This window comes from Bactrocera dorsalis, unplaced genomic scaffold (assembly GCF_023373825.1).
Source record: "Bactrocera dorsalis isolate Fly_Bdor unplaced genomic scaffold, ASM2337382v1 BdCtg135, whole genome shotgun sequence".
NCBI classification, from domain to species: Eukaryota; Metazoa; Arthropoda; class Insecta; order Diptera; family Tephritidae; genus Bactrocera; species Bactrocera dorsalis.
Window position 1 is genome coordinate 7,370 of NW_026038186.1, and position 14,537 is coordinate 21,906.

The 14,537-nt window shown below is 33.5% G+C and overlaps 1 protein-coding gene and 1 long non-coding RNA gene across 5 annotated transcripts; one reads left to right on the forward strand and one right to left on the reverse strand.

Annotated features, from left to right (window-relative positions):
• Positions 1-6,053: 6,053 nt before the first annotated feature.
• Positions 6,054-9,433, reverse strand: LOC125780152 (uncharacterized). 4 transcript variants are annotated; one of them, XR_007423585.1, is made up of 4 exons: positions 8,948-9,405; positions 8,434-8,888; positions 7,928-8,361; positions 6,073-6,486 (listed from the first exon to the last, which is right to left on the reverse strand). It is a non-coding gene; the product is annotated as an uncharacterized LOC125780152 (long non-coding RNA). The 4 variants fall into 4 exon arrangements; XR_007423583.1 differs by having other exon boundaries at positions 6,054-8,361; positions 9,322-9,433; XR_007423582.1 differs by having other exon boundaries at positions 6,054-8,361; positions 8,948-9,386.
• Positions 9,434-10,411: 978 nt separating this feature from the next.
• Positions 10,412-13,355, forward strand: LOC105228947 (cytochrome b5). The gene is made up of 2 exons (XM_011208972.3): positions 10,412-10,688; positions 12,722-13,355. The coding sequence occupies exons 1-2, from the start codon at positions 10,566-10,568 to the stop codon at positions 12,995-12,997; spliced, it is 399 nt and encodes a 132-aa protein (XP_011207274.1). The 5' UTR covers positions 10,412-10,565; the 3' UTR covers positions 12,998-13,355.
• The last annotated feature ends 1,182 nt before the right edge of the window (positions 13,356-14,537 follow it).

Here is a 14,537-nt window from a genome sequence, read left to right on the forward strand (position 1 = left end):
AGGTGTTCTTGTAAGCAGATATATATGTACATACTCTTGTAGAACCCCCAGAGGTGATCTAGTGACTAATCCCCGAGCATACTGGAATTATGTAAGGAACACTTCTTCGGGCTGCTGAATGGCAGTGAAAACATATCTGGAAATGGTGAATCCGATTCCCCAGTCGATGACGATGGAGCAGACGTTCCATTGGCCGACCATGAGAAAGTTTGAATAGCAATTAGCCGTCGGAAGAACAACAAAGCGGCGGTGGCCGAGCTATTCAAATACGGCGCGAAGAACTGATAAGGAGCATGCATCAGCTTCTTTGTAGAATATGGTTGAACAAAAGCATGCCCAACGATAGGAATTAGCCCTGGAAAATCAACAACTGACCAGATATTCACCACGCGCAAAATCTTGGAAAAGACCCATGAAAAGAGGGGCGACACTAAGGTGTGTCATTCTGAGGCAACCTTTTTTTTCGAAAAATCGATTATTTTGCGAGAAAACTCGATTCTCGATAGCCACCTCTTAATATTAATACTAAGAGCTCATCTTTTCAGTTGAAAAAAAAGGTTGCCTCAGAATGGCACACTCTAGGCGACACACCTCTTTGTTGATTTCAAAGTTGACGACATTGACATAGTTCAGCGAATTAAGAGACAGCGGCTCCGTTGGCTAAGACATGTCGCCAGAATGAATGAAAACACTCCAGCTCTGAGAGTATTCGTCGCAGTACCCGCCGGGGAAGCATATAAAGAGGAAGACATCCATTCCCTTGGGAAGACTAGATGGAGTAGTACCTGTATACACTTGGAATTTTCAATTAGTGCCATAATTTTGCTTCCAAACAGAGGAAGAACGACTGACGCGGTGTTGAAAATCCGAATAACCGAAAAACGGTGTTTACGCCAGTAAAAAAGAAGAAAAAAACTGCTACCAGAGATCCCATAAATACAGATCAGTTAATGATACCCCCTGGGGATAGAAAATACACCCAATACAGTTGATCTGTGTTGTAGTTTGAAGTTAATCGGATAATATCAAATCGGATTAATCGTTGTAAGAGCTTTCTGCTCTCTTGGCATTAATCACCATAAAAAGTCGACCGATTTTTAACGGTACAATTGGAAAATCGCTGACTAATTTTTGCACGATACTGTATGCATTGAAACATACATACGTACAATGTATAATTTAGCACGAAAAGTTATTGTTGTAAGCGGTTATATGTATATTTGCATATAAGAATGTTGAGTAAAAGTTAAATTAATAGCGTAAATTTCTCAAGAGGTGATTTGTGATGTTCGCCAAGTTAAATGGGTTCAATGCCAAATATTTCGTGCTACAAACGATTATAGGTACATAATAACATGCATATGTACATATATGTATATATGTATTTATGTAAATATATATGTGCATAGTAATTGTTTCAATCAGCTGGGGCACTGTAAAAAGCACACTCATGAACTCTCTTGCAGCACTTTTTTATTTCAAAAATATACTAAATTTGTTCTGCAAAAGAATTTCAATATACATACATACATATGTATAAAATTTTTTTTAATTTTATATATGTATATGTACATACTCTTAATAATATGTATTTTTTCTTCATATTTTATCGCTTTGGCTTTTTATATTATATATCGCATAGGCATCAGCTTATACATATGTATGTATATACAAATATAATATACATATGTATTTCATATTTTTTCAAGTTAGCGTTTCCTTGACGAGTTCATTGCATTTTCATTGTTCTCTTAACCGCTTTTCGAAATCGTACAATTTTTTACAACGAATATTTCATATTCTAAATATATTTTACTCAGCTGTGGGCGTATGTCGTTCATTGCAATGCACGCAAATTTATACATATGTAAATGCACTATGTATGTATATGCGTAATAAACCATACAATCTGTGTTTCAAATTAGTTAAAGAAAAAGTCTAAAATATATGTATGTTTACTAACGGGTGATTTTTTTGAGGTTAGGATTTTCATGCATTAGTATTTGACAGATCACGTGGGATTTCAGACATGGTGTCAAAGAGAAAGATGCTCAGTATGCTTTGACATTTCATCATGAATAGACTTACTAACGAGCAACGCTTGCAAATCATTGAATTTTATTACCAAAATCAGTGTTCGGTTCGAAATGTTTTTCGCGCTTTACGTCCGATTTATGGTCTACATATCATTTCTCATTTCTGGTTGAATGGCTACGTAAATAAGCAAAATTGCCGCATTTGGGGTGAAGAGCAACCAGAAGCCGTTCAAGAACTGCCCATGCATCCCGAAAAATGCACTGTTTGGTGTGGTTTGTACGCTGGTGGAATCATTGGACCGTATTTTTTTCAAAGATGCTGTTGGACGCAACGTTACGGTGAATGGCGATCGCTATCGGTCGATGCTAACAAACTTTTTGTGCCAAAAATGGAAGAACTGAACTTGGTTGACATGTGTTTCAACAAGATGGCGCTACATGCCACACAGCTCGCGATTCTATGGCCATTTTGAGGGAAAACTTCGGACAACAATTCATCTCAAGAAATAGACCCGTAAGTTGGCCACCAAGATCATGCGATTTAAACGCCTTTAGACTATTTTTTGTGGGGCTACGTCAAGTCTAAAGTCTACAGAAATAATCCAGCAACTATTCCAGCTTTGGAAGACAACATTTCCGAAGAAATTCGGGCTATTCCGGCCGAAATGCTCGAAAAAGTTGCCCAAAATTGGACTTTCCGAATGGACCACCTAAGACGCAGCCGCGGTCAACATTTAAATGAAATTATCTTCAAAAAGTAAATGTCATGAACCAATCTAACGTTTCAAATAAAGAACCGATGAGATTTTGCAAATTTTATGCGTTTTTTTTTAAAAAAAAGTTATCAAGCTCTTAAAAAATCACCCTTTATATAAAATTAACTACGGTAATTTTGCCTAAGAAAAGTTGAGAAGTTACTTCGCTGTTTTTTCAAATATCTTGCATATTAGTTACCAAATCCATTCTGACTCAAAGTCGGTAGAAAAAAAATTTTACTTTTCACCTTAGGACATTTCTGTTGGGATTCTGAAGATAAAACTTTGCGCGTGTAAATCCTTTAGAGTATGCCACATTATGTAAAAAACTTGTCCAAATCCAACAGAAACTGTTCAAGCCCCTAGGTACCGAATATTTATACCCCAATACCTATAGTTGACTTTTTACCAAAAATATTGATCAATGGGTCAAATTTATAATTGAAATTCAGAGATAATCCGTTTCTGAATGTCTGTGTGCTACATATGGGTTGAATCGGGTCAACCTAATATAAAGATTTTCAAACTTCCGAATGACTTTATGCAGCATATATCGGTCAATATGTGAATTATCTTTATAAAATTGAGAGAGCGTGTTCTTCTTATAAGGGAGAAGATTTAGAATGAATAAAAATGGTTGAAAATTCGCTTTAGATCATATAAATATACGTATAACTAACAAGCTTTATGCACCTGAAGGTACTTCCGGGCTTTAACCTTTGCAAGTTGCAAGAGTATGAAATGTTCGGTTATATCCAAACTTCGCTCTTCATTACTTGTTCATGTTACTTTTGAGGATCCTGTAAGAAGTTCTGCTGTCAACGCAGAATGAAATGAATAGATAAAAAGTAGTTATCGAAGAATTAGTTAAAATTTTGATTTTCGAAATTAGCATGAAAATTCTTATTCCTTCGATCATTACCTGAAAATATATTTAGAAGGTCATGTGAAAATTTCAATTCGATCAGTTAAACACCTCATTACAAATACGCTCATATCTCCAGAACTATTTACCGGATCAACTTAACACTTTCGGAGAATATATTTAAACAATATTAACGAAATATATAAAATAATGTTTTGAAATTAACAAGTCGATATAATCCCTTAATGCTTTAAGCAACCCGCAACTCCGATTCGGATTCGTGCGTCAACTATTTCACTGTGTTCTTTTCGAAATATTTTAATGTTTCTTCCGTTCCTCTAACATAAAAATCAGAGATCTTCTATTACATTCTCCATATTTATAAACAGAAATTGTTCTCTTTTCTTTCAAAACCTTAAAAAGTAACTTCGTCTAGAGGAATTAGAGTACAGGAAGAGCAGATCGGCATGTGAAGTAGGGAGACGAGGCTAATAAATATAATATTTTTTATGAAAGGAAATAACGAACGACACTCAATCTAACTGACGAAATGTGAAAACATATAATATAAACTATTAAAAATTTTAGAACTACACTAGTTTGAATGCATAAGAAGAGAAGGAAACGTAAGAAATGAGCAATAACTTTAGTGAGTTTATTTTAGTATGTAATATTTTCGGAAACTTGGCATCGGTGCCCATAAAGAGGTGTTTCACTGTATACACATATGTATACATATGTCTGTATATATATATTTGTGGATGCCGCACAAAACCATATACATATGTAAAAGCAAAACTGCATACCATATATTTACGTATAATTTCAAAAACTCTTTGGTATTTTTTTCAAAGCTGAAGAAAACGCACCGTCAGACGCATAAACAACAATCTGATTAATTTTTAGACACAATCAAACGCTTCCATCTACCGTTCATGCAAATATAATTATGCATTCATACGTATACTTATACACCTATGTATGTGTGTACATATAATATGTACACGGGTGTGAAAACATGCTCTTCAAATATTAATTAATTTTGGTTGTTGGCCATAATCAGCGTACTTTGTTTTGCCACTTTTAACTTGCTAAGATAAAAATCTGATTTATAACGTACAGTAATACATATGTACATATCTACATATACTGTATGTATGTATATACATACACATATAGTACATCTGTGTCTGTAGATTACCACCAGCGGTCAGCAACTGAAAACCCGCAACACTTCAGCATTCTACAAAGAATATGACTTCAGAACTAACTTTACTTTGTTTTTTTAGTTGTTGTTTTAGTTTGTTTTCAATTATTTCAAGGTATGGCGTTGCTCACGATTTATGAACAATATCAGTAATTTATTATTAACAAATATACGTACATATGTATGTGTGTACTCTTTACTTGAACTTCCTTAATTATTTTCGATTTTGCACTTACACTTGCTCGGCCATTGTTGTTTGGAACGTTGTTTTTCACTTTTGTGCGTGAATTGGTCAAAAACAGTTTTAGGTAATAATGGACCTAACCAAAAAGTTATCCACACAGCGCTGCAGCAATGATTACGAGCGATTTTGTTTGCACTGAAAGCGTTTTTGTATGAAATTCGTTTTGCGTTCTGTGTGTTTTTGTAAGAAGCGTCTAAAGCGGTGAATACTTTGCAACCGTATGATTTGAATTTTGTTGCTCTCCGCAGACTCGTGCGGCAAAAGCGCAAGCAATATACGTAACCGTTATGTATGTATGTATATATGCATTGCATTTACATATGCAAATATGTTTTCCTTTTTTGTTGTGCATGTAAATATGTGTATTGGAACATGCATTATATCTACATATTTGTTTGTTTGTTTTTGTTTACACCCAAAACAAAAGCACTGCTGCATTCAAGATGGCGCTGCTTTCTTTGTTGACGTTGAACTGCATACTATATAAGCTAGCGGATTAATGAGTTAGGCATTGACCTTTGCTAGCCAATATTTTATTGCTGTGGGAAACCTATGAATAGGCCAGCGAAGGAACTCCTTATATTGATATCAGATTTGATTGAGGATAGCAAAACACCATTGAGAGAAGTATGTACATATCGCTCATTTGCTGCAAGACCGGCATAAATCAAAAAACGTGATTTTTGAGTTAATTCTGCAGAATTGTTCGTTATATCATACTTCACGTTGAGTGAAAAATTCATATGAATACCTCTTATATGCTCCGCTTGAGAAGAGGTGTAAGGTTGGAGTCACCGTGTAAGGTTGTAGTCAGTTGAAAACTTTAAACACGTTTTCTGGAGAATCGATTTTTTTGACTTATGCCGGTCTTGCAGCAAATGAGCGATATATACATATACCTATAGTTTATAGAACTTCGTTATATTTTGTGTTGTTATACGTATTTTATTCCATAATGACTCATATACTGCTATTGAACCAAGTTACTAGTAGTTGGTATTTTGATTTTGCACAGGCATAAATCCAAATTTCTGTTAGAACTAGTGTACTTCATTATCAGGAAGTTGGTTGAAACCAGTTTTAGTTTGCTTTATTAATATCACACAAATCCATTGGATAAAAATTTATTTGAAGTACGTATGTATGTATATAATATGTATTACATGGACTGAAAGATCTTTAGTCTAATAATGAAAGAACGTTTTTTGCATGAAAATATGGCTTTATTCTTCGGCATAATCTTCAACAAGAGCAGTACATTGGCTGTAACTTCACTGTAATTTCAATATGGGTTCGATGGCGTGCAGGTTCGAACTCTTCAAAGCAATCGTTTGTTACCGTTCTTGACCTCGTCTTTGAGTGAAATTTTCTTTTAGCTTCTGGAAAAAAATCACTAGGGCTACAAAAAACGTCAATCTGTGAGGTTTCGTATTGAAGTTCGGGGAAAATATTTTTATAATGATAGCATGGGCTTGTGGCAAAAATGTGTACTAGCCTTGAACTCATTAACAGTGCGTTTAGGGTTCGTCGAGGAGTGCCTAACCTCGCCATCAATAGCATCGGGTCAAAAGCCTTTTGCGAAAGCGCATGTACCGATGGTGGCCCAACGGCGGCCAAGTTTCCGCGAATCTCGGCTATCTAGTAGTAGAACTCAAGAGGATATGGGAGCACTGACCCGCTCCCATTCTACCGATAGCGGTTCTAGGGTACCTTACCTTGCTAGCTCATCAGTTTTGCAATTTCCTGCAATTCCGCAATGACCCAGCCTTATCACAAAGACACTCGATGCTATTGATGGAAGTCTGAAGCTGGAGTTGATAAGGGTTCCTAACAGTAAACATATCCACTAACCTTCCCCCCAAGATTTAAAGAAGCTCACTGCCCCTATCTTTCAACGGTTCATTCCCACCAACAACTCTTTCGTCGGTATAAGTGTAGAGAATGAGCCGTCTTGGCGACCACATGATCCAAGTGTTCCGGGTATGAAGTCAAAGTGTGTGAGGATATGCGAGTGTTCAGATACGTATTCTTTTAAGAACCCAGATTCTCTGAGTTGGATAGCAACTTTTGCAGCTATACTCCTTCCGACAATGTTTACGGGCACTATGTGCAAGAGGGCTTTAAGTACCATGCCTGAAGTGAACTACAAGTGCTGATTAGCGCCACCCGTTGAATGCTCTCGAGTTTCTTTGCAAGTGTGGTCTTTTATAGAGCCCTGCACCACCTAAAGACTCCATAAAACATAATGGGCTTTACTGGTGTCGTAAAGCCAAAAGACCACTTGCCAAAGACTCCTTTACAGCAGTATAAGGCAATCGATGCCTTAATGGTTGAGCTTAATATTATTATTTCGCACATGCAAAACGTAGTAATGACACCAAGTGAGCCTATAACCTATGCTACTCGTTTATGTTAATAAAATAGAAAATTTTATTTTAATGCATTCTGTTTCTCGAATAGTGCATGTTGAATTGTTTGCAACAGTTTTTAATTAAAGGTTTACAACATCTGAAGGTATTTCACCGGCTTTAATCCTTGTAAGTTGCGAGAGTATAAAATATTCATCTACACTCGAACTTAGTCCCTCCTTAATTCTGATTTTGGGACTAAAAATTAATTTCTAAATTTTTTATTTGTTGCCAATGTTCCACATGCACTTTTTTGTTTTTTGCTTTAAGGAAATACAACCTGAAAGAGGCACTAGCGTGGTGCTCGTTTCACTATGGAATATGAAAACTTGAAGTGTAATACATAAATATGTATGTATGTAAGTATGTACATATGTATATTGATCTTTAAGCGCAGCTAATTTTCATTTACCTCGTTTCTAGGCGTATTTCCTAGTATACCAACACCTTTAAGAGTTTAAAGAGTAGAATGTCCAAGGAAAGAGATCAACAATAGCTTCCAGTACTGCGGATATTACACTTAAACGCCGTAATTTAATTGGGTTCTTTAATTCAGGCTCCTGATTTAAGTATTTATCATAAAGTATGATGAAAAAAAAAAAATTATTTTTGACCACTGTTGTCGGCTTTACCTTTTCGTGATTATTGAAAGCAATTTCACAAATAATTACACCTATTACGTTTTATATACACACATACATGTGTACTGATGTACATAACTCCGAATGTACATACATGCATACATAGCTCAATACATGAAACTTTACTTACGCTCAACTTTAGGAAAATTCGATAAAGTCCGAAGTGACACAGCGGCAGTTTTTCCTCATACACGACTTTAGTTTGCTAAAATTTTAAAAATTGCATAATATTAGCTTCTGCTTTCAAACAGCGATTTGATCGCTCTTTCATTCTTACCGTGGTGATTCGTTTCCTTTTCACAACCGAGCTGCTGCCTCTGCTGCTAAAGATTTCATGGATTCGTAAGAATTGAAAACTTACACAAGAATTTTTATAATCACTAAATTTATTAGGAATCAGAGTTCGTTTTAGTTTATATGTATATTTATTACAAATATTGGAAGTACAAGTTTAATCGTATTTTATCGTAAATGTAATATTTTTGTGTGTTTTTTTCTCTCAATTGTGTTTGGGTTTTTGGCGACAACTAACTGTTAACTGCGTACAAAAAATTTGACTTTGAAGTCTCCTTTGGTAGCGACGACTACTGGCAAATAAAAGGTCGCGTGAATTGTTGCAATACGATTGAGCGCCCAACCACCCCCATTTTGGACATTGCGCAGGCACGTAATGCGCATTATCCTCTCGCATGCGTTCCACTTGGAATCCAATGTTTATATAATACCGCTTCGCTGCGTGGAGGAATAGGTTTTAAATTTTATAGACATTGTAAATAAAAATATGAATGTACATATGTAAATATGTGGTAGCAGCGTACAGTAATAATGATTATTGTTACTAGTGACGATTGTTTTTAGGTGTAGAACTATTATATAGTTGATACTGGATCAAAATCATTTCGATCCTCAGACTACGATATTAGTCTGAGGATAAAAAGGATTTCGACCAATTTCTCTCTAGCTTTGTTAGTAGAGCACTCTGTCCGATTTAGATTAACTTCAGAACGTTTATTTTAAAAGGCTAATCAACTAGGACCTTTCCCCAAAATGCTTCACCTGTTGCCGTTCTCTTACCTAAGGCTGCGTCATTAATCCGTTAATACTTTGTGTACTTGATGCCTACTTTGTCTTTTCTTTCTGATCCTAGAGAACTATGCAAACTTACCAAGCTATTTTGCTGCTACGTATTAGTGAGTTTTATATTCTCCGGACCATAAATAGAAAGAATTTTACTCAAAGTTACATCTTTATTATGTACTGAGAGCCTTTGCTGGTATGATTTTTAAAGAAGAAGAAGATTTATTACACCCCCAATTCGTATAAGAAGAAATGTTTCTTTAAATTCACCTGTCATCATTGACCTAGATATGTCAGATCTTTGTCAGTCAGCGGAGTCTTGTGATCCAAATGATTATAAATTACAGATGAAAATCTAGATTAGTCTAGCGAGAGTCATTAATACCTGCACAAATAGGGTCAGTAGTAGGCCTCATTTCTACTTATCCGGACTACTATAGTACTTCTCTTGATAAAATGTAAAAACTTTTAGTAGAAAAAAACAAAAATTTAGATATAAGCTCTAAGCCTGTATCAACTCAGCATATTCTAGTTATTATTTCGGGGATAAAGCTCATAACGACCTGTGAAATATATAAAAAGCTAAAAAATCGAGGTAAAGTGATCGCTTAGCCGCCTTTTTCTATAGAATTGAGACCTTATATCTTCTTCTTGTTCCTGAAACTTAAAAGCAAAAGTTCTTCGGAACTTTTAAAAACTTGAATTTCAACGAACTTTCTATTGAACAGAAAGTTTTCTATTTCAGTTTCAAAATATGTAAACTTCAATTTTTTTCATCAATTTTTTGGTAAAAATTAATATTTTTTCTAAAGTAATCAAGTTTTTAGTAAGAATTAATATTTTTTACATACATGACTACTTTAGATCCTAATTTTATTAAACAAAGTACTAGTTACTTGAAACATTATCATTAAATTATTTATAATTAAAATCCGGATTTATTTGTATATTATCGATACATACATACATATATACATATATATATATATATATGTGCATGTTATAAATTATTATTTTTATAAAAATATTTTCTTATAATTGCTGTAACTTAATAGTTTGCACAAACTTTATGAAAAATAATAAAATCGTATGTGCACCCTGTGTCGATAATGCAACCATGTATAAACGTGGTATTCGAATTTCGAAGTGCACTAATAAATTTCGGCGACGTCATTTCGACTTTCGAACCAACATCTACCTATTCCGTGTGGTAGTGCGATTACTATTATTTCATTTCCAATTCTTGAATCGTTCAAAAGTTCATCACTTATATACGGTGCTTATTGTAGTTTTATACAATTTAAACGCAAATAAAAATATAGAAATAATATAATGGCTGCCGAAGGAGAGGTTAAACTTTACTCACGCGAGGAAATCTCAAAACACAATTCAAACAAAAACACTTGGATGATAATCCATAATAACGTGTACGATGTGACTGAATTTTTAAATGAGGTAAGTAGGTACGAATAATTAACCAAAGTAGAAAAAAATAGACGTAGAGTTCAGGTCAATGTGCATAAAATTTTCAATAATATGCACAGTGTGGCATATTGCGCCATAATTGCCGATCTCCGCTCATTATTGAACTTGAAATGAATATTTTATGATAGCGGTTGTACAAAATAAAACTAGTAAATTTTATATAAAAAAATATGTATGTGTTTGTTAACATGTTGCGCTTAAGTGTTTACGCTCCAATCTTTAAGTTCATCAGCACATATTTAGTAACTTGTGGATCTATATATAAAAATTATACATGTATGTATATTAAGAGAGGATAATAATTATAGTAAAGCAAAAACAGATGATTTAAGGTATTTAGTTTTAAGCGCGCATTTAATATTTTTTTTGTTAGACTTGATTAATTATACGTCCATGTTTATTCACAAGGAATATTATTAGTAACTTGTTTTTAAAGTTGCTCTCCACATCCCGTACATCTATGGCTAGTTTTCTTAAATCGAAATGTGTATTTTAATGTGTAGAATGCCGATGTGTATGCGTGCTAATCATCACATCACATTAGTCAGCTAGTCGGTTAAATTGTTATCATTGCTGTATCATTGTCATAATACTGTAGTGTGCCACAGCGACAAAACTCGATAAGTATTCTAGATTAATATTTGTACTTTTTTCAGCTCTTCGGTACAAAGTTTACAACATTTTAGTTAAATTTATAGAAATAATGCTTATACTTCAAACTGACGCAATTTCTCAATTTAAATATTGAGCTAATTTAGCATTCACAACAGCAAAGTTATTTCATTTACAATTTTCACGTCATATATTTCTCTACTAATTAATTGATAAACGGCTGTCAGTTCATTTCAATTTATTAACATGCAATTTTTGCATTTTTTTTGTATAAAATAAATACAAATATCGGTTTAAACGTTTTGCACAATCGCATTTGCATTTCGAATCACATACGTTTGACCTACCTACATTTTGGATCAGTATGTCAAAAACTCTCAAACTCTTTTTCTCTCTTCACTTACTATATATTTTATAATATTTGTGCTTTTATGCATGACTAAGCAGTTTGCTGCTGAACTATATTTAAAACTTATATTAAGGTAGCTCTTATGTATCTTATCAATTTAAAATATACATGTGTTATATAAGTTTACGCTTATCGAAATCGGTCGAAATTCTTCAAGTCATCGCCGGCTCTTATACACAAATGTAGTATAAGGTAAATAAAACATAATAAAATAATAATTTTATTATATTTGTTTTTCACTTGTTCTATTGTGCTATTGTGGTTTTTAATGAAATATTGATAAGATAAGGATAGATTTGCATTCACGATTCAAATAGTTAAAGCAATTACATGATAGTTAGTAGTTAGAAATTTTATTTATGTGTATTGACATGTATTTTATTTTGATGTATATTAGTATTTCTTACGTTAATAATTGCATAGCCTGGATTCTATAGATATTTTATTTCTGTTTTGCACATCCGCTAGAAGTGGAAATATGTAAAATTGTCTCCAAGTTATATGCATGTGCACATAAATATTTTACAAAGCGTTAGGTATGATGACAAAATAAAATGCAAATCTCCAGACAAAGTTCAGGTGAAAAAAAAGCTAAGAAAATTAAGCAACAAACAAAAACACATACAAAATGGAAGTATTTATATATCGGCCTAATAACTTTTCATCTCAAGTTCAAGGAGTACATCTATACATATACTAAATATGTATATCCATCCATGAGTAAATGTATAAACACATAATGAAAAAATGTTTGCATATTTTTAAGAGCAAACTATTCAAATTCATATACATATGTATTTAACATACACGCGTTGGAGTTTTGCCACGCTATTACCGCGCGTTTTAGATTATTGTGCCTATTGTTGAATAAAACATTTCTGCCTTAAAGTTGAACTATTATTCAGATTGCTACTTCAATATAGACAATACTCAATTGTATTGTATTTATTTGCTTATAAATTTTTTCTTGGTATTTTACTAGCATCCCGGTGGAGAAGAAGTACTGATCGAGCAAGGCGGCAAAGAAGCTACAGAGAATTTCGAAGATGTCGGCCACAGCTCTGATGCGCGCGAAATGATGAAAAAATACAAAATCGGCGAACTAATCGAATCCGAACGTACGAATGTGCCTCAGAAGAGCGAACCCACATGGAACGCGGATCAGAAAACAGAAGACTCATCGATGCGTTCATGGCTAGTGCCATTGGTACTTGGTTTGGTGGCTACAATTTTATACAGATATTTCTTTAAAGTGTAAATTCTGCAAAAAAAAGTAAACAAAAAAAAAAGCGTGCAAACAACAAATATTTTTACGATTAATTTCCTTCGTCGTTGCGTTGTTTAGTTAAGGAACCATTCCCTTTAATTAATTAGTAAATAAAGTGTCTGCATTTATGCCTAAAGATGCACAAAACCGTACCAAAACAGGAAGGACAATTTCAAAATATTTTGCATACAAATGAAAAGTGTATAATGGTTGCTGCTTGCTTAATAGATAAATTTTACCATATGTAATTTTTTAAAGAGAAAAATGTAAAAATTTATTATACATAGTATGTTTATATTCTATTGATGAGGAAATTATACAAATAAATATGTATAAGTACTTGGGTATATCTGTTTTGTGTTTTACTTTTATGAAATATTTAAATTTTATTGTTTTCTCCGCTACGCTTCTGATATTATTCCGTTGTTCTTTAAAAATTGTAGCATACTTTTAGGTGGAGATGCGATGTTTGTACTTTTTTTGTTTTTGTATCAAATGTATAATTACGATAAGGTGAATATTCGATTTTTGAAAATATTCACTGCAAATTTTTGTCTTTACAAAAAGTAAATTTTTGCTTAGAAAAATTGAAAATTTCTCACACCTCTAAGAGCTCTCTAAATGAAGAAATCAGTCTCCATCGAAAAATATCTTCTCATCTGGTACATTACGGGCTTTCTCGGCGCCTTTTTATTAAATTTTACTTTTATTTATTATATTTATTTGGTATTATTTTAATTTTATTTTTAAATTAATTGGTTATTTCTTCATTTTTTTTTAATATTTTTTATTTTAATTAAATTTTGTTATTTTTTTTTTATATTTTATTTTTTTTTTAATTTTATTTTTTTTTTATATTTTTTAAAATTTTTTAAATTCATCTTTTTAAAACTCTTGCAACCAGTTGCTACAGAGTATTATGGTTTTGTTCACTTAACGGTTGAACGTATCACCTAAAACTAAGCAGGATAAATATAGGGTTATATGTACATACATATATAAATGATCAGGATGATGTCTGTTTCTCCGTTGGTCCGTCAGTGCAAGCTGTAACTTGAGTATACATTGAGGGTATGTGGGTTCCGTAGTACAAAAAAAGTTCGAGTTCGTCGAACCACTGCCACGTCCACAAATCGCCATTAACCGAAAACATATAAAGTGCCATAAATAAGCACTAAATTAAGATATAAAGCTGTAATTTGGTACAGAGGATCTCAGTAGCATGAGGAATCTATGGGAAGAAAATTTTGAAAAAGTGGGTGTGTCCAAAATTGTGAAAATTGGACAATGGGAGTGGCATCAACCAACTTTTTGGTGAAATCCCATATCTCAGGACCCGACCAACCAATTTAGTACGTTGCACTCTTGATTCGTTCAGTTTCCAATACACAAGTCAAGAAACAACTAATATAACGGGATACAACTTTGCACGAATAATATCTTTAGTGTGAGCCAACTTATGTCCAAACATTGTTTAAATCCTATAAAAGCTGTTCAAGCCCTTAGGTACGGAAATTTAGACCCCGGTACC